The sequence below is a fragment of the Crotalus tigris genome, unplaced genomic scaffold (assembly GCF_016545835.1).
Source record: "Crotalus tigris isolate CLP2741 ecotype Arizona unplaced genomic scaffold, ASM1654583v1 scf7180000018256.244077, whole genome shotgun sequence".
NCBI lineage: Eukaryota > Metazoa > Chordata > Lepidosauria > Squamata > Viperidae > Crotalus > Crotalus tigris.
In genome coordinates, this window is record NW_024096907.1 from 85,169 (window position 1) to 111,341 (window position 26,173).

Consider the following 26,173-nt stretch of genomic DNA (forward strand, 5'->3'; position numbering starts at 1 on the left):
TCTGAACCCTGTAATATATTATTAAAAAGCTCCCTTAAAGGTTGAATCATCTCTTGAACCAAAGTTTTATAATAGATAGATGTCAATCCATCCGTACCCGGTGCTTTACCTAATTTTAATTCTTTAATTACTGTCTCAATTTCCTCACTAGTAATCAAACCATTAATTTCTTGTTTCTGATCTTCTCTTAGTTTAGGAAAATTAGCTTCTTTTAAATAATCTATATCTGAAAACTGTACTTTAGTACTCATGTATAATTTTTGATAATAATCTAAGAAAGATTTCTTAATCAACTCCTTCTGATATACCAATTTACCATTATAGTTTATTTTATCTATAGTTCTCTGTCTCTGCTTCTTTCTCAATTGATAAGCCAACCATCTCCCTGGTTTATTGGCATTACAAAATGTATTTTGTTTCATATACAATAAATTAGTTGCAGTTTGATCAGCCATCAACATATTAAATTGTGATTTAAGCAATTTTATAGATTCCTTAATCTTCTCATCTGTGGAGTTTAAAATCAGAGCTTTTTCTTTTAGTTTAATCTCATCTTCCAACTCCTTACGTTTCTGCACCTGCTTCTGTCTATGAACATTATTCATTTGTATCAAAATCCCCCGCATATAAGCTTTACCTGCATCCCAGACCATTGACATTGAAGTTCCCTTATACATATTTAAGGCAAAATAATCCTTTAATTGCTCCTTTAATTTTTGAACATTCTTTTCTTGTCTAAATAAATTTTCATTCATCCTCCAAGATCTCCTCTCCTCTTTTTCATTAACCAATTCCATCCAAACTGGACTATGATCCGTCAATGTCCTAGGAAAGATCTTAACATTCTTTACCCTAAAATATAAATCCGTTGTAATCAAGAAAAAGTCAATTCTTGAAAAAGATTGATGTCTATCCGAAAAGAAGGTAAAGTCTCTCTCCTCCAAGTTATGTTCACGCCAATAATCTCGCAGCTCCCAGTCCTCTTTCAAATCAAAAAAGGCTTTAGGTAATTTAGCCTGTTTAAAAGAAATGGAGGGTCCTTTTTTATCTCTTTGTGTATCTAAAACACCATTCCAGTCTCCCATTAATATAACAGATCTATAATCCAACAAAATTAGTTTTTGATGTAACAATCTATAAAATTGTTCCTGTTGTTGATTTGGTGCATACAGTCCCACTATGAGTACTTTCTTACCATACAAACCCACTTCAATCATAACATATCTCCCTTGAGGATCGGATTCTACTAAACAGGCTGATAAATTTTGCTTGACATAAATAACTACTCCCCCTTTTTTCCTGGGAGCAGAAGATACAAAATGAGATCCCAAACGAGCATTAACTAAATATTTTTGATCTTTAGATACAATGTGTGTTTCCTGCAGGCAAATAATATCATTGTTATATTGCTTTAAATAATGAAAAATTTTCTTTCTCTTTTGTGGGGAATTAAGACCATTAGCATTCCATGTCAGGAGCTTTACCATCTTCCTTGACCAAGAGCCTGGAGAAGACTGCTTGAAGATCTGCCATTGAAGAATGTGCTGCAGAGCTCTGGGGTCTTGCTCCTCCCACAGGCACCGAAACAAATTCTTGTACAACCTCTTTAACTTCTATCTTCTGTTGTTCCTTTTCCTTACGTCTATGGGCTGCCCGAGTCATTCTTTGCTCTTTGATCTCTGCTTGTTGCAACCACTCAACCTGTGATTTCCCAACATCCATCAATACTACTTCTTCAGACTGCTATTCCACCTCCTTGCCATCCAAGACTTTCTGCATCTTAGGTGGTGATGAGCCTGCTCCCAGGACCGACTTATAAAACTCCTTTGCTTTAGAAACAGTGTTAAGTCTATAACGCGTCCCCGCATGACTCACTACGATACCCATCGGAATCTCCCATCTGAATGGCATCAATCTTTTTTTAAGTTCATTGGCTAAGAAAGCAAACTCTTTTCTCTTTCTTAAAATTTTGGATGGAATCTTCTTTAAAATAATGACATCTTGAGCAGCAGTCTGAAACCTCTTGTTATAAAAAGCTTGTATAATTTCATTACGCAGAGATCTCTTCCCAAAATAAATTACCACATCTCTTGGCAGGTTTTTTTGCTTTGCAACCCAAGAGTTAACTCTAAATATTTTTTCAATTTCTCTGAATATTTCCTCCTCTCTATCCAGAATAGCAGCAAAGTCATTTACTACAATCTCTCTCAAGTCTTGTTGCATGTCTTCTTTCAGGCCTCTGATTCTTAAAGCATATTCCATTTCTCTGTACTGAGACATAACAATATCATCTTGTGAAATTTCCATCTTTTTTTCCATGCCTTCAAATTTATCTTCCAAAATCTCCACCTTGCCTGCTACTTCTTCCACTCTAGAGTCCAACTTCTCAACCACAGAAGCAAGTCCTGTTAAAGCCAAAACTATATCTTGCCTCAAAATAATATTATTCTCCACTAAAAGCTCTTTCACTTCCCCTCTGATTTGAGATACAGCATTTTCCATTATGTCTTGCATATCTTTTACTGTTCCTGCTGGCAAAGGGGGAGAGGGTGGTGGTGTAGCTTTAGGTGTTTGTGCTGGTAAAATCGTAGGAGAAGAAGCCACCTTAGGTACTGTAGATGTTGCTTGCCGCTTTGAAGCCATTTTTAAAAAGAAAAAGTTTTGTTTCTTCTTTCCTCCTTCTTTGAAAAAAAATAAAAAATACAAAAAAAATCCCTTAAAAAAACAAAAAAATGGCAAAGGAGAGTTTAACAAAAAAATAAAATCTTCCCAAAACACCAATCCACTTTGAGAAAAAGTTTTAAAAAGGGAACAATCTAGTCCATTGCATTCCGTTTCACTCACTTTCTGATCGCCATTTTATTTTCACTCTCTCAAAAAAAAAAAGAGAAAAAAGAAGGGAAATAAAAATCAACCTTTCAAACTTAAGTCCAAATAAAATCCAATAAAAAAATCCTTTATCCAGCTCTGTCCGCTTTTAAAAGTAACTCACCCGGTCTCTTTAAGCGCGGAGGTGGGAGCGGCGTCTTGCTTTGTTCCCGAGGGACAAAGGCAGCTGGGAGGCGGAGGCAACCCGAACTCCGAGGGAGCTCTCTTTTCACCCCCCAAAGAAAACTTCCTGGGGGCTCCAAGAGGCTCTACCTCTATTCAGGTGATACTCCCCTCCCCCCTTTGCCCGGGAGGGAGGTTTTGAGCCGCGGGACAACTGGTGCCTGCTATTCTCTGCGGTTCTCACGCTTTCCCAGGAGGACGGCTACAAAGTAGCCGTCATCACTGACGCTAAACCACCGGAAGTCGCCTGGGAGGCTCTTTTGAGATTTGGAGGTAGGGACATGTTGTGGCTGCTCTCACAAAATGGCTAACTGATGGGTGTCTATCTTTTCTCTAAGTGGGTTTCTCTGCTATGGAGATCAGGAGGGCAGAGATCTATTCAGAAGAGAGTGATTTATTAGAATTCTCCAAGAGGAAGAAAAAAGGAAGGGGGAGGGGAGAGGGAGGGAGGGGAGAGAGAGAGAGGGAGAGGAAAGATAGAAAGAGAGAGGGGAGAGAGGAAAGACAGGAACGAGCGAGAGAAAGGAAGAGAGAGAAGAAAGAAAGGGAGAGGAAAGTGGAAAGAGAGAAAGGAAAGAGAAGGGGGGAGGAAATTAGGAGAGAGGGAGAGGAAAGAGAGGGGAAGAGAGAGAACTCATGCACAGCAGCCTCTATTCCTTTTTAATTAAACTCTTCAATCAAGCTCCCCCCCTTGTGCGCGCAGGTGCGTGCATGCACAAGTTTTGTGGCTCCCAGTGTTTTCTTTTCTCTGGGAAACGGGTCCAAGTGGCTCTTTGAGTGTTTAAGGTTGCAGATCCCTGGTCTAGCCCAAGCTACTTGCAGCTGAAGTCCCAGAGCACGAATCTGAACATCGGTGAACAGCGTGCTTGGAATTGGTGAGAATACTGATCTTACTTCTTCTATCTACTAACTGAATCCTTGAAAAGATCTCCAAAGCAAGAAAACCTCCAGAAGTGAAGGGAGAGGACTATATCCCCATTCCCCTTACAGATGGAAGCGGCGAATTAATATTAAAAGAGGAAAGAGATATACTAAAATTTGATTTAAAATACTAAAGTCTGGACAAATTTAGGAACTAAAAAACTGTCAAGACTATACCCTAAAGAATTTTTGATGGAATTATAAAAATATATAACAAAAATAGGTTTTTGATTGAAAAAAAAAACCTGAAAAAAGAAATAACTGCTGACGTCTAATGGAGAATCAGAGAATAGAACACTAATAATAAGGACTCAGAAATTAGCAGAATGCCTATAAACAAAGAAAAAGCTGTTCCTTTGAATTGCAAATAACCTTGAAGACAGCTAGGAACAAAGGAAGAGCCAGCTAAAAAAGTGTCTGAAAGAAAAAAGTGTCTGAAAGAAAAAAAAATACCTGGACTGTTGCTTAAATCTAAGAACTGTTTATGGAAAAGAAAAACCTTGGCCTTTCGGCTAATCTTTTAGAGGAGAATCTACAGGAAGGATTTAAGGTGGCTTAACACACTGAACTGTAATGTTGACTGACTGATAAATTGACTTTTGAATTAAATCATTGATGAAAGATTATTTGGGGGGGGGAGACAACATGGATATCACAAACGTATCAAAAAAATGACAGGACGCCACATTCAATATTTTCTCCTGAAGGACTTAGCCTGGGAAATCAAGGGCCTCCAGAAGCAATTCTTCAAGGCAAGATAAATACTTTCCAGGAAGAAATATATGTAATGTTAGGACAAATACAAATGACAATAGACTCAAACCATGAAGAAATTTGAAACAACTTTGATGATTTAAATAAGCATATTTCCAATCTAAATCTACAGTTAAAAAACACCCAGGAAATAACAGTGAATGAACAAATAAATCAGATAACAGACTACAAATTAGAAGAGTATGATCAGATTGATAAAATAACAAAGGAAAAGAATTACAATTTAACACAAACAGGAAAAAATCTACAAGGTTCTGATACAACAAGAAAAATGGAATGGACTATAGAATTATCAGGAGAACCATAAAAGTTTGGGAGACAGGAAGTATTTATCTTACTCATTTCATCTTTTGTATTCCCAACAACATTTGTAAAAATACAGGAATTGCCAGGTAAGTGGATTACATCAACTTGGAAAACTACTCGGCAAAAGAAGATGACCAGAGACAGATACAAGAGATTTGACTCACCCTACCAGATGGACGCGAATAAACATTTGTTTGAATATGGCTAAAAGAACAGAGAATTTTGAACATAAAGGGGCTTATAATAAGAAGGATAAGAGATTTAAGTAATATAGTATGTTCTATAATATATGAAATGTAAAAATAGCAGGTTGATGTAACTTTTATTAATATAAGTGAACTATAAACTGATTATAAAGGATATTATATTTAGATACTATAAGATAGATAAAAAGAATACTATTTTTATAATGTATAACATAAAATATTGGGATAATGTACCTAAATGGGAAAATTTGGACAGTTAGATGGCTAATATGAAGAAATTATGACTGATAAGAATTGGATTGAATATAAGGGAATTATATTATAAAAATTATAAAAATAGGATGCATGCTGAACTAATGAGATGATGGTTATGAGAATAATATAAGCTGAAAAAAATGTTATATATAGAGATTATTATTATTTGTATAAATATAAAAAATGCCTATATCTAATCAATTATATATTGAAAATATTAAGAATTATATTTTGGCTAAGGCTGAAGAAGGAGAATACAAATGGGAGAAGCGGGGACTTCCGGTTTGCCAATGCGGCTGCCACGGATGTCTGGAAGGCGAGCTCCGTCTTCCGCATCCAGTTTCGTTTTTCTGGGGGAACCTGGAAAGGTCGAAAGTCATCCTGTAGGGACGACCAACAAGGAGAGAATCCCCACTTGGTCGTGGGAAGGCAGTAGCCCTTCCACTCAATCCGGGGTAGCTCTCCAAACCAGTGGATGAAAGACCGGCCATAGCAATATGGCTCGTCACTAGGCTGCAGACAGCCGAAGTCACACTTACCACCAGGCAACTATAAAGCAGGGCAGATGAGACTGGGTGAGATCTACCTCTCTTAAATCCTAACTATCTTCTTTACCTGCATAAGCTGCTTAAAGTACTTTTCTCCCTGGAGAGGAAAGGGAGATTTTACCCCTCCCTCTAGAAACAGCGGCGACTGACTATCCAGGGTAGTTTAAAACATTGCAAGAATAACTTGATCCTAACTGGAATTTTATTTTTTAAAGTTTGTGGACTAAAAGATTTTCTATTCTTATTGAAGATCTGAGTTTTTACTTATAAAAAAGAAGCAAAACTGAAAAGACTATAAAAACTTTGGACTTAAAAGAAAACTTTAAATGGTAGGGGCAACATGTTGTGGCTAAACCTGATATTACAACTTGTTATTGCTGAAAAGAGACTTGGCCAGCAGCCCAGACAATAGATAAGACTTATATAACCTTGACATATCAGCTGTGAGAAGCCCAGCTGTGTTCCATACTCTGCTTGCATTCTCTGATTGTAAAGCTTTTAACCTAATATACTACTAAGAGAATATGGATGAAGATCAGGAACAGATTCTCTTTATGTTGAAAGCAATTCATCAAACTATTCTTACAGCTACTCATGAAATAAGAGGTAACAGAAAAAAACAAGATGTCAGTCCAGATATACAAACTCAAACTTTGATTACAACTAAAAAATCAACTACACAGAATATAACAAAAAGTGGAACAATTAAATATTATGACAGAGAATTCAGATGATCACCAAATACAGTCAATGGAAAATCCAGAAAAGGGTCTGACAATATGGAAAAGGGAAAAGACTTTATACATAAATCAGAAAAAACTTGAGGATCAAGAAGAAGGACAGACTGAAGAGAAGATGAACAGTTCAGGACAACTACATCGAGATGGAAAAATAGAGAGACAATTTGTTAGTCCTCTCAAAAAAATGGCGGCCAGATGTTTTTTTTTTCTACGTCAGACAATATACATAACAACACAGGGAGATTTATTTGATGACTCAAAAGCACAGACATGAAAGATGATTTGGCAAAGAAAGAAAGCTAGAATAAGACTAAAGAAAATTGGGGGTTTGACTTAGTGAGAATTAAAATAGAATATACTCATATAGATAAGATCTGTACTTTGAATATTAGATATTGTTCTAAGTTGAGATAAAGAAAACTTTGGTCATTTAAAACTTGGAAATATAAATATTAACAGTTAAATTTAAACATTCATTTGCTTATAAAGGTTAAATGTGAAGGTAATTAAGATATATATAAGCTAAAAATTTATCAATGAATGTAATAAATATGTTCTTATTCAACGGTAATAATAAAATTACTAGCTTAAATGAGATAGTAGATATTAAGAGAAAAAGAGAGAACGTGTTAAATGTTGAAATAAGAGAAATTTTGGTTACTATAGTTAAGATATTTGGAAATTACCAGAAAATAAGAATATTATCTTGTATTATTAATTAGTTAATGTAAGATGGTGAGAATTCAAATAGATAAAACGTGTATCCTGAACATTAGATCTTGTGATGAATTGTGATAAAGGGAATTGGGGTTATTTAAAACTTGGAAATTATAAATATTAAATGTTAAATCTAAATTTTAATGGGAAACTAAAAATTGGGGAAAAACTAAACAGGACATTGATTGTCTAAAAAGATTGAAAGTTAAAACAACTAGGATATGTATAAACTAAAAATTATTGATAAATGCAAGAAGTTATTTTTATTTAATCAATATAATAAGAATTGTACTAATTTAAATATGAGACAGTAAATACCAAGGGGAAAAGAGAGGAAATATTTAATGTAATAGTTTGAGATCTGTACTAAAGATATTTGTATGTTATTGAATTATTGACCAACTCAGCCACCACGTTGCTTTTCAAATATTTAAATGTAAAACTAAAAAAAATCAATAAAATTTTCTAAAAAAACAAATGGGAGAAGGGAAGATCAAAGAAATATATCATTAATTAATATATTGTGGAATTATCAATTAATTATTATTGATTGTTAATTAATTATTATTGTCCTTTTTTCTTGTTAAAATATAAACCAAGACAACATGCTGTACACTAGGCACTGGAGATTATTATAGTTAAAAACCAATAAAATATTTATTAAAAAAAGGATTTCCAAGGTTCCTTCCAACCCTGAAATTCTGTGTCCTATTGTACAAAATAGAATTTTTTATTGCTAGTCCTAATCTGGCATCTATTCATTATTCTAAAGGTTTTGTAAACTACCTTTTGAAGCAAGCCTTCCCCTGCCCCATCCACCTTACTCTCTTTCCTTTCCAAGGCTGCCACACCCTGGTACTCCCTAATATTGTGCATGTGTGCATTTGTAGTTTTTTTTTTTTTTTAAAAATAACTGCTCACTTTGGACTTTGTTATCCTGCCAAACCCTCCAAGCCCAGGCAGTTGTTTATTGAGGTATTCTCAGTAAGGTAACATTTTTAGAGACATTACTCTATAGAATGCAATCATGATTTTAAAAAAGACTAGCCAAGAAAGAAGTTGACATACCATGTTTCCCCGAAAATAGGACCTATCCTGAAAATAAGCCCTAGCCTGATTTTTATGCATGTGCCTAATATAAGCCCTACCCCCCAAAATAAGCCCTAGTTAAGACCCTGCCTTCTGGTTGTGACTTCCTATGAAGATATGGCCAGCAGCTGACACACCCAGAGGAGCTTCTCTCTCTGGACTGTCGTTTTTCCAACTCAGTAACAGAAGGAACTGGCTTCCTCTTGTTTTTTGATCCTCCTGGATTAGAAAGTATCTTTGAATCAGTCCTTACAATCCTCCCATAAAGCATCAGTCTGCAAGCCATTTTAGAAGCTGAGCTCCAAAATGGATGAGTTGAAGTGTGGGGGCAGGATAGAAATCACATTGGTATTGGATAAAGCAACCATTTTGGGATTTATTTTTCAAACAGACAATAAGCCGTGCCCTTCATTTCTTAATCAGTTTTTGAGACTATTATCTTTATGAGCTAAAAGAGGCGCTCTTTAACTACAGCTCAATACTCCTTTTTGAAGCTATACACCATATTTGAGACTCCTTTGTTGTTAAACGATAAGGAAGAGGTTTGCTGAAGGCAGCCAAACAAGGAAGCATGGAGTATTTTTTTTCTCCTGAAATATGAAGGTAAAATTGCTTTTAATTTACTTTCTTTTAAATGTTTAGTTGCTCTGTTGTATTGCTTTGATGTGGGGGTTTGAAATTTGCCTATTTTTATGGACTCTGATTGGCCAGGAAAAGAAAGCAAATAAATAAGTCTTTGACCACCAGAGGGAGCTATGAGGATGATTAATCCTGAGCTGCTTGTTATTATCAAAGAGACCCTGGACCAGTCATTACAAAAGATATTTAATTTCATAATATATATTAATTATACAGAGGATATTGAAAATTATCAACCTGCTGTGTCAACCTTACAAATATTGGACAATGCAAATGACCTAACTGTAACTTCAGAATATATATCTGACATCTGGTTCTCGATGATAGTATGACTACAACCCTCCCAGTGCAACTGAAAGAAGAGAAGTAAATTCACAATTCTCAAGAGGTCAAGTTTCGGACTTTTGCGTTATGGATATTAACAAGGTTGAAAATGCTTTGAGAAAAAAAGATACAATAGTCATCTTAGTGAAGGAAACTCTATTCTGGGAAGATTTGCCTCAGACTAACTTACAATGTCAAATAGAACAAATTTGGGACTTTATATGGATATAAATAAAGTGAGATTTTTTTCAAGAAAAAAGATCTGACAGACTCTTGAGAACAAGAAAAAGATTATGCTATGAAGATAAGCTGGAGGGAGTGACCTAAAATTAACATCTTAATTAATTAGGATGCATTTCTTAAAAAGCTCAATATATATATTGAAAGAAAATTTTAAGTTAGTTTTATATATACAACATGAGTATATATGTAAATGCATGTTTTCTGGTTTTTTAAATAATGTTGAACAATTTCCAAAGTTTGTAAAATACTATTGACTGGATTTGAAAATATGAGAAGAAAAAGATCCATTTTATGGGATTAAACTCAAGGGAGAGAGTCGAACTTAATGAGCTAACTTTGAGTTTTGGTTTTAAAATGAAAGGTTTTCTTTCATCTCCTTTATATGTAATACCTGAGTACTTCCTAGAATTAGTAAATTACTAAAACTAAAAAAAAGTGTCTTCCTTTAGAGTTTAAAAAAAAATGATACATTATTCCCCACAGCAAAATGAAGCAGAGATGGTTAAACTGATTTTTTTACCCAAAGAAGAGAATATACTTAATGTTGTCTCTATTTTGAAATTGCTTCCGGATTTTGTGCTTGCAATGAGAAAAAAAATGAAACTTTGATTCTGTTTTTGTGAACTAGATAGGCTTATTGTTATAGAAATGGCTTGTATATCTATTGTATAAAAGCAGAAAGTTGTGGTTGTAATGTTGTTACCTTTTACTGTGCTAAACAGAGTCGGAAGTCAGTGTCTTTTTCTTTTTTCTTTTCTCCTTTACACTATCCCCCCCTTTTCCCCCTCCCTCTTCTTTTACTTTTCTATGCTTTTTTCCTCTTATATTTTATATTTTGATAAAATTAATAAAATAAGAGTGCTGAGGAAAAACCCTGCCCTCTAGTTGCAACAGGTGGGGTGAGGCACAGACATAAAAATCAAGCTAGGGTGGGGGGAGTTGTGCCATGGACCCCGCACCACTTACTTCAGGATCCCCCACACCCAGGCCACTCCTTGCTCGGTGACCTTTCCCTGCTGGTTCAGTCACCTGGCTGCCCACCCACTTCTTCCCTTTCATTCCCCTCCCAAGCCAGACTGCCATGCTACGGAGGATGTGCCTTACCCGATCCCCTTCTGCCATTTTGAAGCCAGGGGGAGTGACAGGAAAGGTTCTGCCACCACTGTGCAACAGCCGCGTCTGCTGTTTGAGGGGCTTTCTTTGGTCCCCACCGCCTCCACTTAGCCCCACAGATCAGCTGCCTGGCGGCAGTTGCCACCTCCACCAACTCTCCCTTGGCTTGCACTGTGACTGGGGGCGCAAGCCTCCCCTGCCACTTCCCTCAGCCAGCACTCCATTGCCACCCCCACACCTTATTGCACACTTTCTTGCCGCCCTGCATCAGCCCATATCTCCCTTCTCCATTCTGGAAATGGCAGCTCCATTTTCTGCTGCTTTCCTCCCAGCAGAAGGGAGGAAAGGAAGGACACTTTGTATGGAAGGATGCTAAGCTCTGGGAAAACTACGCCATCTGAAGCTGGGCAAGGAAGGCCAAGCTTCCCTTCCCCAATGGTTCTGCAAAGCCCTTGAGGAGCTGATCTGCTTTCCGCAGGGGCCCTGGCCTTCCTTGCTCAGCTCCAGCTAGTGTAGTTTTCCATATGAAGCATCCTTCTTTTCCTCCTTCTGCTGGGAGGAAGGTGGCAGAAAACGGGGCTGCCATTTCCAGAATGGAGAAGGAAAACGTGGGCTGATGCAGGGCACCAAGAAAGTGTGCAAGAAAATGCGGTGGTGGTGATAGAGGGCTGGTAGAGGAAGACAGCAAGGGATGGTTGCATCCTCGGTCACAGTGCAAGCCATGGGATGATTGGTGGAGAAGGAGGAGGTGGCTACCACCAGGCAGGTCATCTGCGGCGAAGCGAGGATGGCGGGGACCAAAAAAAGCCCCTCCAGCAGCAGACACAGCTATTGCACAGCGGCAGCAGAGCCTTTCGCTGTCACTCCCCCCGAAATGGCGGAGGGGGACCAGGTAAGGCCCACCCTCCATAGCATGGTAGTCTGGCTTGGGAGGGGAGTGAAAGGGAAGAGATGGGTGAGCAGCTGGCGGGGAGATCACTGAGTGGGGAGTGTCCTGGGTGAGGGGGCCCTGGAGTAAGTAGGTGCAGGGTGTGTGAAGCAGCTCCACCCCCCAAAAAATAAGATATTCCCCAAAAATAAACTCTAATGCATTTTTGGTGTCAAAAAAATATATAAGACCAGGTCTTATTTTCGAGGAAACATGGTAGCTAGGCAAAGCTTTGTGAAAGTATTTTTGCCCCTGTCCATGATTCAGAAGCAGAATTTCCAAAGTATTTCTGTTTCAGAACAGGACATCACCACTCCTATGTGGTGTGGGGATTTCACTTGTGCAAATGGTCAACTGCATTTCAGTCTTGTTTGGATTAAATCTTATTTTTTTAGTCCCTATCTAGACCATTACCATTCTTTAGTACACCTTCATGAGCTGTTATCTGCTGGATCTGAAGCATTGCTGAATGTATGAAATAGAAATGTAAGATATAGAATAAAGGCTTTGGGAAGGTTCTAGTTAAATCTGATTAAATCAATTTACCATGCTTTATCTGTATGTCAGACTAAGACACAATAGTTTGAACAAAGATATTATTTATGATGGTATTATGTTATGACATATGATTATAATAATATTATAATTCTATTAATATAACATACACCAGGTTATTGTTAACAAATGATTTTCTGGAGCCTTTTCAATCAGATTCAGGCCTGGTTATGGGACAGAAACAGATTTGGCTGCATTAGTTGATGATTGCTGGCAAGAGTGGAATGGGGTAGTGCAATCATCCTTGCTCTTTTTGACATCTCATTAGCCTTTGATACCATCGACTGTGTTATCCTTTTGGGTCACTGTGGGTTTGGGGCTGGGTGGTGCAGTTTGCATTGGTTCAGCTCCTTTCTCTAGGGTCTGTCCCAATCTGTGTTGATAGGGAATGAGGAGTGATTGTCCACTCCTTTGTAGGATGCCGCAGGGCTCTGTACTTTCTCAACTCCTTTTTAACTTTTACATGAAGCCACTGGATGTGATCATCTGTCACCATGGATTGCAATATGAATATGTTGATGATATTCAGCTTTATATCTCCACCCCGGTGATCCAAGTGATGCTTTGGGATATCTGGAGGCTGTGGGGGCCTGGATTAGGGACAACAGGCTTCGTCTGAACCCTGGCAAAACCAAGTGCATAGAGCTTCAAGATGTAGGACTTTAACTTCTTTAATTCTGGATAGGATGGCATTACCACAGATAGACCTGATCTGCAACTTGGGGATTTTCTTGGACTTGCGACTCCTGCTCAGAGAGCAAGTAGCAGTAACGGCTAGGCTCTATTCCATTTTGTGCATCAGTTGCAGCCTTTCGTGGATCAGGAATCCCTGTGTTCAATCACTCAAGCCCTAGTCATCTCATGTTTGGACTGTTGCAGTGCTGTACATGGGACTACCACTGAAGAGCATTCATAAGCTACAATTGGCGCAGAGTATGGCAGGGTTGTCAGTTCTTGGAGCCCCTAGAGTGGCCCATGTTACACCACTGCTGGTATTGGTAATTATCTATAAAGCCTTTCATGGCATAGTTCCAGGTTACTTGAGGAACTTCTTATCTTAGTGGGACTGGCCCACTCCACCCATGCTGGCAGAGCTGTTGGTCAAAGAATTTTGGCTAGTGGGGTACAGGAGAAGAGCCTTCTGTGCTGTGGCTCCTGCCCTTTCGAACATCTTACCCTCTGAGGTAAGATTGGCTCCCACCCTCCTGGCTTCATAAAACCTGATTCTGCAAGATGGGTTGGGACCCCTGTGGGGCAGCTTGACACTTGAGGTAGTTGAGTAATCAAAAGCTAATTCCACCTTCATTCCTGCTCCCTCTTTTTCCATCTTACATTAATTATTTTGTCTATCATTTTATATTCAATGTTTAATGTTTATATTATTTAATGTTTTGAATATTTATTATGCTGTAAGCACCCAGAGTCATTCGAAACAAAACAGATAATGAATAATCTAATGAATAAATAAGTAAGTGAATAAATACAGATGAAATAAAGGTCAAAGGGAGAATTGTCAAATCAGTACCTGATTGATATACCCTTCTTCAGATAATGTAAGGTAATGATTGACTTACAACCACAATTTAGCCTAAAATTTCCATTGCTAAGCAAGATAGTTGTTAAACAAGTTGCACACCATTTTACAATTTTTTTGCCACAGTTGTTAAGCAAATCACTGCAATTGTTGAGTGAATCATGCAGTTGTTGAGTGAATCTAGCTTTCCCCATTTCTTTGTTTTTGGAAGCCAGCTGGAAGGTTAAAATGGTGATCACATCATTAGGACAGTGCAAGTGTCATGAATACATGCCAGTTGCCAAGCACACAAATTTTGATCACATGACCATGATCAGGGGTAGGCAACCTTGGCCCTTTTATGACTCGTGGACTTCAACTCCCAGAATTCCTGAGCTAGCCATGCTGGGAATTCTGGGAATTGAAGTCCACGAGTAATAAAAAACCCAAGGTTGCCTACCCCTGACCATGAGAATGCTACAACAGTCATTAGTCATTCTGAAGGAACTGGCAGTTGTTATTGCACCGTATCTTTCACAAATCCTGGAGCATCGGGGAAGTACCTGAGGATTGGAAAAGGGCTGATTTGGTTCCTATCTTTAAGAAAGGGAGGAAAAACCAGACCCAGAAAACTACAGACCAATCAGTTTAACATCAATACCAGGGAAGATCCTAGAAAAGATAATCAAAAAACAGATGTGCAAACAAGTAGAAGCAAACAAAGTTATAACTAGTAGCCAGCACGAGTTTGTTAAAAAAAAATCATGCCAAACCAATCTTATTTCATTCTTTGATAAAGTGACTAAACTAGTAAACCAGTGAAATGCTGTGGATATAGTACACTTAGACTTCAGTAAGGCATTTGATAAAGTAGATCATAACCTACTCCTTGGTAAGCTAGAAAAAGGTGGAATAGACAACATCATTGCCAGCTGGATCTGTAGCTGGCTGACAAAACGTACTCAACAAATAGTCCTCAATGGCACTATATCCACATGGAGAAAAGTAAGCAGTCGGGTACCACAAGGTTCCGTCTTAGGCCCAGTATTCTTCGATATCTTCATAAATGACTTAGATGAGGAAATTGAAGGGGAACTCATCAAATTTGCAGATGACACCAAACTGGCAGGAGTAGCCAACACCCCAGAAGACAAACTCAGGATCCCAAAAGATCTTGACAAACTTGAACAATTGGCCTGTCCAACAAAATGAATTTCAATATGGAGAAAAGCAAAGTCTTACATTTAGGCAGGAAAAACCAAAGGTACAAGTACAGATTAGGTGAGACCTGGCTTAAAAACAGTAACTGTGAGAGGCACCTTAGAGTCTTAGTGGACAATCACTTGACTATGAGTCAGCAGTGTGCAGCAGCAGCCAAAAAAGCTAATACAATCATGGGTTGTATAAACAGGCATAGAATCAAGAACATGCAAAGCATTAGTACCACTTTATAAAACCCTAGTAAGACCACACCTGGGATGCTGAAGCCAGTTTGGGTCATCATATTACAAAAAAGATGTTGAGAGTTTGGAAAAAATTCAGAGAAGAGCAACTAATATGATCAAAGGCCTGGAAACAAAAACATATGAAGAATGGCTGCAGGACTTGTGTTTGGCTAATCTAAAGAACAGAAATAGGGGAGACATGACAGCAGTATTCCAGTATTTGAGGGGCTGCCACAAAGAAGAGAGGGTCATGTTATTCACCAAAGCACCAGAGCAGGACAAGAAACAATGATCAAAGAGAGAAGCAACCTGGAATTAAGGGGAAACTTCTTGATAGTGAGGACAATTAACCAGTGGGAACAGCTTGCCTCCAGAAATTGTGGGCATTCCATCACTGGAGATTTTCAAGAAAAGGCTAGACCAGAGGTCCCCAGCCCCCAGGCCATGGCATGCCAACAACCGGTCCACACAAACAAGCAAAGCCCCATCTGTGGCATGGAGGCAACACACAAAACCATGCATTTTCCAGTCCATGGAAAAACCTTTCTCCATCGATATGGTCCCTGGTACCCAAAAGGTGGGGGACCTCTGGGCTAGACAGTCACTTGTCTGAGATGGTAGGGGGCTGGACTAGAAGACCTCCAAGGTCCCTTCCAGCTCTATTCTATTCTATTCTAGTATGAAAACCACAGCCATAAGTCAGTTTTTTCAGTGTTGTAAATTTGAACAGTTATTAAATGAATGGTTGTAAGTCAGATTACTTTTACAGCATGTAACAACATACAAGCAAAACACAGATTGAATAGGACTTGGGCTACACACATTGGAAATGGCAAATGCAGCTGATATTTCACCGCTGTAAAGAACCTGCCCTGTCATTTCATCATGAAGTCCAACCTCAAGGACTTGGATTATGCAGAGTCCATCAGCATTGAATCCCTGATTATCAGAGCCAGATGAGATGGCTAGGACACATCATCAGAATGGATGATCGTTGTATGCCATGCTAGTTGCTTTATAGTGAGTGGAGTCCATAAAAGATCTTGAGGTCAACCATGCAAGTGCTACAAAAACACTATGAATGAAATCCTGCTTCACTGTGACATCCAGCCTAGGGAATTATAAATTGCCGCTGACAGAATCCAGAGGCAAGGCCTCTATTCTAAAACCTGCATTGGCTTTGAAGACAGGTGCCACCAAATTGATAGAAAGCTGTAATGATGTCACAGAATAACACACGGAATTACTATAGCAATGGACTTTCAGTGTTCTCATTGTGCTAGACTCTCCACTGGAACTGCATAGCCACCTCTATATTTATAAATGAACTGCACAACAGCATGTCTTCTTGAAACCCAAATGACTAACTTATATAGTATGTTACATAGAAGAGGCGAGGGAGGGGGGAAGAGAGCGAGAGCGCTGCAGTATAACTAACATTGGATTTGAAACTACTGTCTTATTATCTCGTATGCAAATATGAATTTGACAAAAACTGTTCAATCTAGTTTAGATTTCTACAATCATTTCTCTCTCTCTCTCTCTCTCTCTCTCTCTCTCTCTCTCTCTCTCTTTCTTTCTTTCCTTGTTTGTTTCTTTTTTTAGCCAAATCAAACAGGAAGCTAACTTTTTTGTATCTGGCTAATGATGTTATTCAGAATAGCAAAAGAAAAGGACCAGAGTTTACAAAAGATTTTGCACCTGTCATAGTGGGAGCTTTTAAACACGTATCGAGGTATAGTACATTCCTTTCAGTATATTAATCTAAAGAACTATTTTTTTCTAGGCAAAAATCATCATCCTAGAATAATGAAAGTTTGACATATAGATTGCTGTTTGGTTTGATTTGATTTAAAAAATGGAACTAAAGTGAATGCATAAGTGTGTGTGTATGTGAGTGAGTGTAATGGAAGGGCTGTGTGTGTGTGTGTGTGTTTGTGTGTATAGAATTGGACTTGTAATTGGCATAGATGAAAGATGATTGTTGTAAGGCTAAATCTATACCAATGTATGATTTTAATTGGACCAGAGGTTTGTAAGCAGCATTATTTAATCTTAACAATGTGAATATCAAGATTCAGACATTTGAAACGATCATATGATGAACTTCCAATAGAAAATCCTGTTATGTCCAAAAGATCATACTATCACCAAAAATTGAAAAGAGTTAACATGGGAGCTATTCAGATATGCAGAAACTTTTGTTTTTCTGACTGAAAATACAGATAACAATCTATTAAAATGTGGTGACTTGAAATAAATTTGTATAAAACAAATAAGGTGTCTAGAAGTTTGTTGAGATAAGTTTCTGTTTACTTATTTTTCTTCCATTTCTATTGATGACTTTTTTGCCATCATAGTGAAACTGATGATAGCTGCAAAAAGCATCTGGGCCGTGTGCTATCTATTTGGGAAGAAAGGTCTGTTTATGAAAATGATGTATTGGAACAACTTAGACAAGCTTTGTGTAAGTAAATTTCATATGCAGCCTTTTATGGTTTGTATAACTTTATACTTGATTTTTAAATCTTTAATTTTTAATTTCTAGATGGAAACCCAAGGAAACGCACATATGAGCAGATAAAGATTGAAAATAATTGCTCTGCACAAAGCTCTCCATGTGATCCTCCCCAGGTACTAGCAATGTATAAAAATAACAACTGCAAATGTCTTGCTTCTAAACATTCTGTTGATACTGCACTTTGAGGTGTTTTTTTTCTAAAGAGATCGATAGGGTGTTTTTCCAGCAACTATAAGCTTTTTGTCTCTTGTGTTTTCCCCATATTGTTGTTTTGCTGGGTACTACCATGTTTCCCTGTCTTTTGGGCTCTGAAGTAAGCACTAGGTTTTGCTTTGGGGGAGTGCTTACTTTTTGCCAGTACCGGCACCAGTAGGTGCAAGCATGTGGGGGTGAGGCGGGGCCTGTGTATGGGATGGAGAAGCAACGCAGCGGCGAGAGCATGGTGGTGGATACGTTGCTTCCCTCCACCTGCCAGACACGTACTGAAGCCACGTAGGGTAAGGTTGCCACCTCCATCTCCACCCAGACGCTCTCGCCTCCCCCAAGCATTTTTTTTACTAACCTGTCTTTCAGCTGCATTGCGTTTCTCTGTCCACTTTTCAGCCTTCACCGCGTGTTTGTGGGACTACCGATAAAAAAAAAAGTTCAATCAGACTTTCTAAATTCTTGAGACAACACTATAAGTTGTTAAAACAACCGAAAATGGGTAAACTTCACTTTGCATTAGCACTTCAAAAGAAAAGAGGAACAGCTCTATACATTAAAGAAACAATGAACCCTAAACAAATTTATGTGGATAAAGAGGGGAGAATATTAATGGTGGAAATAATGATGGATCAAAAACAGATACTGATATAAGCAAGAACAATTTTACCAAAAATTACATTAAAAAAATTAGAATTGAACTATCAAAATCTCTGTATAATGGGAGACTTTAATGCAATAACAGATGGAACTTTGCAGTATAAAAGCACTAAACAAGGGAGGGAACCTTACACTGCGTGGTGGGGGGGGGAGGGTGCATGTCCTTTCTGTGCCAGGCCAGCCCCTGCAGCCCTGGGGCAAATGCTGGGTAGAGGCGGGCAGGGTGCTGAGGTGGGAGCTGCCAGGCTGACCAAAGTGGCAGGTGGAATGGTGGAGGCTCAGGGAAGGTGGGCGGACCATTGGTGAGCGCAATGCGGCATGGCAGAAAGTGGCCTCGGAACAAGTGGGGCAGGTAAGGAAAGAAATCCTCGCTTCCCACAGGAATTGCCTTTCTTTGGTTACCTGACTCCCAGCCTCGTGCCGTTTCTCCTTCATGATTTTGCATATGCGCAAACAGGACCACTAGTGCTGCACTAGTGCAACAATTTGGAAGCTGCTCTCCTTCACTCTGGGCCGTGAGCCTGGAAAGGTTGGAGACCTCTGGGCTACAAGATTAGAGCCAAGCAGCTTGGTGAGAAGGTGACAATAGTTGGTGCAATTATTTGCAAATGGAAGAAACAAAAAATGTCAGTCTTCCTTGGTCTGGGGCTCCATGCATGATCTCACTTCATGGAGTTTCAGTGATCATGAGAACGGTGAGGAATCAGCCCAGAGCTACACGGAAAGATCTTGTCAATGATCTCAATGCAGCTGGGTCCATAGTCACCAAGAAAACAATTGGTAATACACTACAGCGTGAAGGACTGAAATCCTGCAGCACCCACAAGGTCCCCCTGCTCAAGAAAGTACATGTACAGGCCTGTGTGAAGTTTGCCAATGAACATCTGAATGATTCAGAGGAGAACTGGGTGAAAGTGTTGTGGTCAGATGAGACCAAAATCGAGCTCTTTGACATCGGCTCAACTTGCTGTGTTTGGAGGAGGAGGAATGCTGTCTATGAACCCAGGAACACCATCCCCACAGTCAAACCTGGAGGTGGAACCATTATGCTTTGGGGGTGTTTTTCTGCTAAAGGGACAAGACAACTTCACTGCATCAAAGGGAAAATGGACGGGGACATGTACTGTCAAATCTTGAGTGAGAACTTCCTTCCCTCAGCCAGGGCATTGAAAATGGGTTGTGGATGGGTATTCCAGCATGGCAATAACCCAAAACATACGGCCAAGGCAACAAGGGAGTGGCTCAAGAAGAAGCACATTAAGATCCTGGAATGGCCTAGTCTCCAGAGCTTAATCCTATAGAAAATCTGTGGAGGGAGCTTAAGGTTCGAGCTGCCAAATGTCAACCTGGATGTCAGAATCCAATTATATTTCATCTCTAGTTATCAATTATAAAAAACCCCATTTCTGCCTTCTATGGATTCTGTCATACGATGAAGGGAAGGGGGTGAACAAATGGGCTTTATGGCCTTCATTGCCTTTGGTACACTTCAAAGGAACTGGATGTGTGTATCGCCAAAAGAACTAACCATAAGAATGGGGCTACTACCTTTCATGTAGTTTTCTTTGAAGTCTCCATCCAGCCGGCAGTAAGGAAAAAGGGGTGGGAGTGTAATGCCTGAGACTGTCACTGGAAGAGGGGGGTGATTGGGTGGGGCTACTGGCTACCCTAACCCTAACCCTTAAAACCTTGAATGGGAGAGCTTGGACCCCAAGTCCTGTCTAGAACGCCTGCAACCATTTTCTCTTAATAAAGGATAGTTGTTGGAAGAATTATTCTAAGAGTTCTGTCTTCTTAAGATGCAAAGTGGGGTGGGTCCTTACATAAGACAGAACTTGCAAAATTAATCCACCTGGAAGGGAGACCCTTGCCGGAGGATTTTGCAAAAATTTACCATGTCAGACAATGGAGCAAGAAAGGGGGAAAACTCCCTGGAAAGAGAGCCGCTGCCCCAACTGGAACCTTGCCAGATGTTGGGATCCGAGAGGTCAGATTCCTCAGGAGAAGAAGTGATGGAGACATGGGACCACAAGCCTCGCTGGTCAATGGGCGTTGGAAAGAAAAGTGAGTGGGGAAAGGAATCAAGAAAGGTGACCCTGAGACGGGGGGCTAAGCAACCAGAATGGAAGCAGGAAATGGAGAAATCCCTGCACACAAGTGAAGAGGGAGAAAGCTGGGCACCGTACTCAGACTGGATCCTAGAGAAAGCTATTGACCTGATGAAGAGAACTCTCAGCTCCCTAGGAGAGGAGAATCCTGAGCCCTACGGCCGCCTCAGCTCCTGGAGCCGCAAAGGGAGAGATACCAAGGGGGAAGTGGAACCTGCAACCCCGGGGACATCTGCTGATTCAGTAGTCCGCACCACCTACCGAAACACAGATGGCGATCTGGAAGGAAGACACTACCACCAACAACGGAGGCACCGATCCATTCCAAGACGTCCGCCGTTGGAGGTGAAATTCAAAAGGGAGCCAACACGCTTGGGGTTTTTCCTAACCCAAGTCCTCAGCTACATGGAGGAATACGGGCGGGACATCCCCAGCGACAAAGCCCGCATCCGGATTGTGCAATCTGCCCTGGACGGACCAGCTGCAGATTGGGTGGTGAACTTGCATGACTCCAATGCCCCAGAACTCAGTAACTTCAACCGTTTCATGTCCTCTCTGAGAAGATGATTTGAAGACCCCCTGGCTGATCGCAAAGCCCGCGAAAGGATAAAAACGATGAGGCAAGGCAAACGCCCAGTGACTGAATATACACAAGAATTCCGGGCCATTGCCAACAAACTGAACTGGCTAGAAGACATCCTCCTTAGCCATTTCAAAGACGGACTAAATTATGACCTCTATGACGTTTGCCTGCCCCGAGGGGACCCACACCAATTTGAGGAATGGTACATCTTGGCAGAGGAAGCAGAGATCGACATATTGAAGAGACACCGCCGAGGAAAACAATGGAGCCGCTCCCCTCCTGAGTTGACACACAAACCAGTGAAACCATTGGCTACAGCCAAGAAGCAAATGGGATGTTTCAAGGGCGGAAGAGAAGGGCATTGAGCTGTAGAATGCCGCTCCAAAGCCCCCCAGCACAACCCAGACAGATCCCCAATCAGCAAATCCGGAAAGTCTTCAGCTAAGCCAAAAGAAACTGCCATGAGAGTGATGGAAATTGCGGAACCCCCCACTTCTGCTCATCAGGGGGAAAGAACTCCAGCCTACACCGCAGGGCCGGTGGACGCCTCAGATGACAGCTCGGAGGGCGAACCCCTGGAAGGTGGATGCTTCACACCCATCCTTAAGACAGTGACTATGTTAATTCCCCCCATGCCCGAAGCCGTGAAGGTGAAAGCCTTAATAGACTCTGGCTGCACCCACTGCCTCATTAGCCCGACACTAGTGGGGAATCTGGGCATTCCATCGAGGAGACTGGAACAACCAATCTCATTTGGCCAGTTAGATGGATCCATAGCGGGGGGGGGGTTCCAGCTACCCTAGCCACTCTACCAATACACCTCTCCCTGGGCAAACGTGAGGAGGACATAACGTTTGTGGTGACCCCAGGCATGGAATGCCCAATGATCCTAGGGATGGAATGGTTAAAAAAATGGAACCCCTGGGTAAATTGGAGGACGACAGAAATCAAATTCCCGAAGGGGGACCCTATGGACTTAAAACCCCAAGATGGGCTACCAGAATCAAGAATAGAAAAAGCATCCATGGGAGAGGAAAAGGGACTAACAGAAATACCAGAGGAATACAGAGGCCTTGCTGAAGTTTTCAGTGAGGAGAGGGCGGATGAGCTCCCCCCCCCACCGACCCACAGACTGTACCATTGAATTCAAGCCTGGGGCAAAACTCCCAAAGCCCAGATTATACTCCATGAGCCCAAAGGAGAAAGAGGAAATGGAAAGATTCATTAAAAAAAATCTAGAGAGAGGTTTCATTGAGCCAGCCAAGCCTAAAGTGGCTGCCCTGGTCCTTTTTAGAGAGGAGGATGGCTCTTTACGCTTATGCGTGGATTACAGAGCCCTGAATACAATCAGTGAAAGCAACCTATACCTTCTACCCCTCATAAAAGACATGCTGTCACACCTCTCAAAAGGGAAAAAATTTTCTAAACTAGACCTAAGGGAAGCTTACTATCACGTGAGAATTAAGGAAGGGGACGAATGGAAGACTGCATTTAACTGCCCCATGGGGTGCTATCAATTCAAAGTCTTGCCATTTGGATTACAAGGGGGCCCTGCAGTCTTTATGTAATTAATCAATGACGTTCTAAGGGAGCACCTGTTTAAGGGGGTCCTTGTTTACTTGGACGACATTCTTATCTTTACTGAAACAAAAGAGGAGCATGTCAACCTTGTCAGAGCGGTTTTAAAGAAACTGCGAGCCACCCACCTATATGCCAAACTCTCAAAATGCGAATTCCACCAGGAAAGGATAGACTACCTAGGTTATCGCATATCCCCCCAGGGCATTGAAATGGACCCAGAGAAGGTCAGAGCAGTAGTAGATTGGGCACCACCCCACACAAGAAAGCAACTACAAAGTTTCCTGGGCTTTGCAAACTTTTACTGCCAATTCATCCCCTCATTTCCCCAGATAGCCTTGCCACTCACTAACTTACTAAAAACGAAAGGAGCATCCTCAGTAAAACCTAGCCAGCCACTAAATGGACAATGGAGTGCCAAGCAGCGTTTGAGAGACTAAAGAGACTTTTTTCTGCCGAACCAGTACTAAGGCACCCAGACATGGACAAGCCCTTCGTAATACAGGCAGATGCAAGTGATGTGGCAGTGGGGGCTGTTCTATTACAAGAAAACGATGATGGAGTATTGCAACCCTGTGCATATACATCCAAGAAACTCACGGAAACAGAACAGCACTGGCCCGTATGGGAGAAGGAGGCATACAGGATATGTTGGGCATTACTCACGTGGTGACAGTTCCTGGGAGGCAACAAAATCCCCTTCCAGGTGTGGACTGATCACAAAAATTTAGAAGCCCTGAAAACTTCCAGGAAACTCAATCCCAAACAAGCCCGCTGGTCCCAGCATTTTCACCAATTCCAATTTAAGCTCAAACATTTACCAGGAAGAAAGAACTTCCTGGCAGATGCACTATCTCGCATGCCTCAATATAACAGCGCACGAACCACAGACTCTAGACCAATAATGACAGAGTCACAACTGGCAGCACCAGTAACCACAAGAACCCAAGCCAAAATAAAACCACAACTGGACAGCCAAACTGGGATTGAATTCAGAAAAAGTTTGGAAACAGATGACTGGTTCCAGAAAAACAAACATGTGTGCACAATGAGAGACGGGTTGCCTTGGGTAGGGGAAAAGTTATATATACCAACAACTCAAAGACTAACTTTCATGCACCTTTGCCATGACACAAAATCAGCAGGGCATTTTGGATTTGTAAAAACTTTACACTTAACTAAACGGCAATTTTGGTGGCCATCAATAAAAAAGGACATAGAAAGTTATGTAGCCAGCTGCCCAAAATGTGCAACTGCAAAGTGGTTGCAAGGGAAATTGCCAGGACTATTACAACCAGTGGCAAATCCCTCAGCCCCCTGGAGGGAAATAGCCATGGATTTTATAGTGGAATTGCCAGAAAGCAATGGGAATACGGTTGTCTGGACAGTCACGGACTTGTTTTCCAAACAGGTGCACTTTATCCCTTGCCAAAAGACTCCCACTGCAAAGGCCTTAGCAAAACTTTTCGTCCAGGACATTTACAGATTGCACGGGGCACCCCAATGCATCATCTCTGATAGGGGAGTGCAATTTACATCTGCATTTTGGAAGGAATTTTTATCCCTCTTAGGGACCACTCGGACTGATATCTAGCCATCACCCTCAGTCAGATGGACAAACAGAACGTTGTCATTCAGTACTTGAGCAATATTTGAGATGTTTTTTGAATTTCCAACAAAGTGATTGGACGGACTTACTCCTTTTTTGCAGAAGTTGCCTACAATAATGCAGTCCACTCCAGCACAGGCTACACTCCTTTTCAAATAGCCAATTCCAGAGATTCAGTATGATATTTTAATGTGGGCCTGCATATGTACTAGAAGATACATTGGTTTACATTCCTCTAGAGTTCTGTTGCCAAAACTGTATCACACATTGACAGAAAGGCTGATATTAACAGATCCCATGTTTAGTACAAGTACAGAAAGAGTGAAGAAAAAAAAATCCTTGGGAATCAACTGATTCAACTGAAAAGTCAGCTTTTATGAATTTTTTAAAAAGTCAACTTTTATGAATTTTTTAAAAAGTACCACACATCAGAAGCCACAGTAGCAGTGGATTGGGAAAAATCCAGACAGGGAAAAGAAACTGGGATAGAGAGTGAGAATGTAATGAAATATCCTGGAAAAAATCATGATTGGTTGGTATTCTGAATAAGAATACTCTAGTTCTGTTCTCAGTTGAATTAAGAATAACTATTGCAATTTTTCTCAGCTCTATTATTATTTTGTAGTATTTTATTTTGTAATTTTTCAAACTTACACATTTTTTATAGACGATGGATCTTATAAGAGCATTACAAGAATTAGAAAATGCAACCTCTGGAGATGCAGCAGTTCATCAGAGGATAGCCTCAATACCTCTAGAGGTTCAAGATGCAACTTTGCTTAACAGAATCACAGGTTAGGCAAACTATGTTATAATTGTAGTATCAGAATATTATACTTAATTGGATAATTTATAATGTGAATTTTAAATACATTTTTGCTCACTTTGCAGACAAAGAATCAGGAGAACAGCTTTCCAAGATGGTAGATGATTCATGTATGTTGCTGGCGGATTACAATGGCAGGTTGGCAGCTGAAATTGATGATAGAAAACAACTAAATCAGATGTTATCAGATTTCTTACGATTCCAAAAAGAAATCCTGTCAGAGAAAGAACAAACATTGGAAGTGCGTGTTTTATTGTGGTAGTTCTTTTCCCCAGCTTTTTTTCCCTTAGTTAACATTCTTTACTATGTTTGCTTTTCCCCACAGGATGTGTTTAGATCATAAGATACTTCAGCTTTCTCATAATAGGTGGTTTTAACTCTTCTGAAGTATTAAACAGTAAAGTACATACATTCACTGTGGAAAAAATAAATCACAAATATACTTTTTTTATCAGCCTTTTGTGAGGTGAAATTTAATGCTAGATTATCTGCATTCTTTGTAGAAGTCTTAAGTTGATTTTTTTTCAACTTAGAAGTTTCAAGTGTTTAAAATTGAATTTTTTAAAACAAAAGTATAAAAGTCATACTTATTAACTTCAAAATTCTACCTAGAAAAAAAAAAGCTATTAGGACCACAATGGGGACCAGAAAATTCATCATTAAGCTGTATGTCATAAAGTGAGGCATCACATGAATGCCCCTGATTTTACAGTCTTT

The 26,173-nt window shown here is 40.0% G+C and overlaps 1 protein-coding gene across 2 annotated transcripts in view; it reads left to right on the top strand.

The window, feature by feature from the left end:
- The window catches only part of RPRD1A (regulation of nuclear pre-mRNA domain containing 1A), a 98,616-nt gene that overhangs the window by 34,673 nt on the left and 37,770 nt on the right, over nt 1–26,173 (top strand). The window contains exons 2-6 of one of the 2 annotated variants that reach the window (XM_039349298.1): nt 16,973–17,102; nt 17,728–17,834; nt 17,916–18,001; nt 25,298–25,424; nt 25,522–25,697. In XM_039349298.1, coding sequence (XP_039205232.1) covers nt 16,973–17,102; nt 17,728–17,834; nt 17,916–18,001; nt 25,298–25,424; nt 25,522–25,697 — 626 coding nt within the window. The remainder of the gene's footprint in view (nt 1–16,972; nt 17,103–17,727; nt 17,835–17,915; nt 18,002–25,297; nt 25,425–25,521; nt 25,698–26,173) is intronic. The other variant, XM_039349299.1, reaches the window with a different exon arrangement.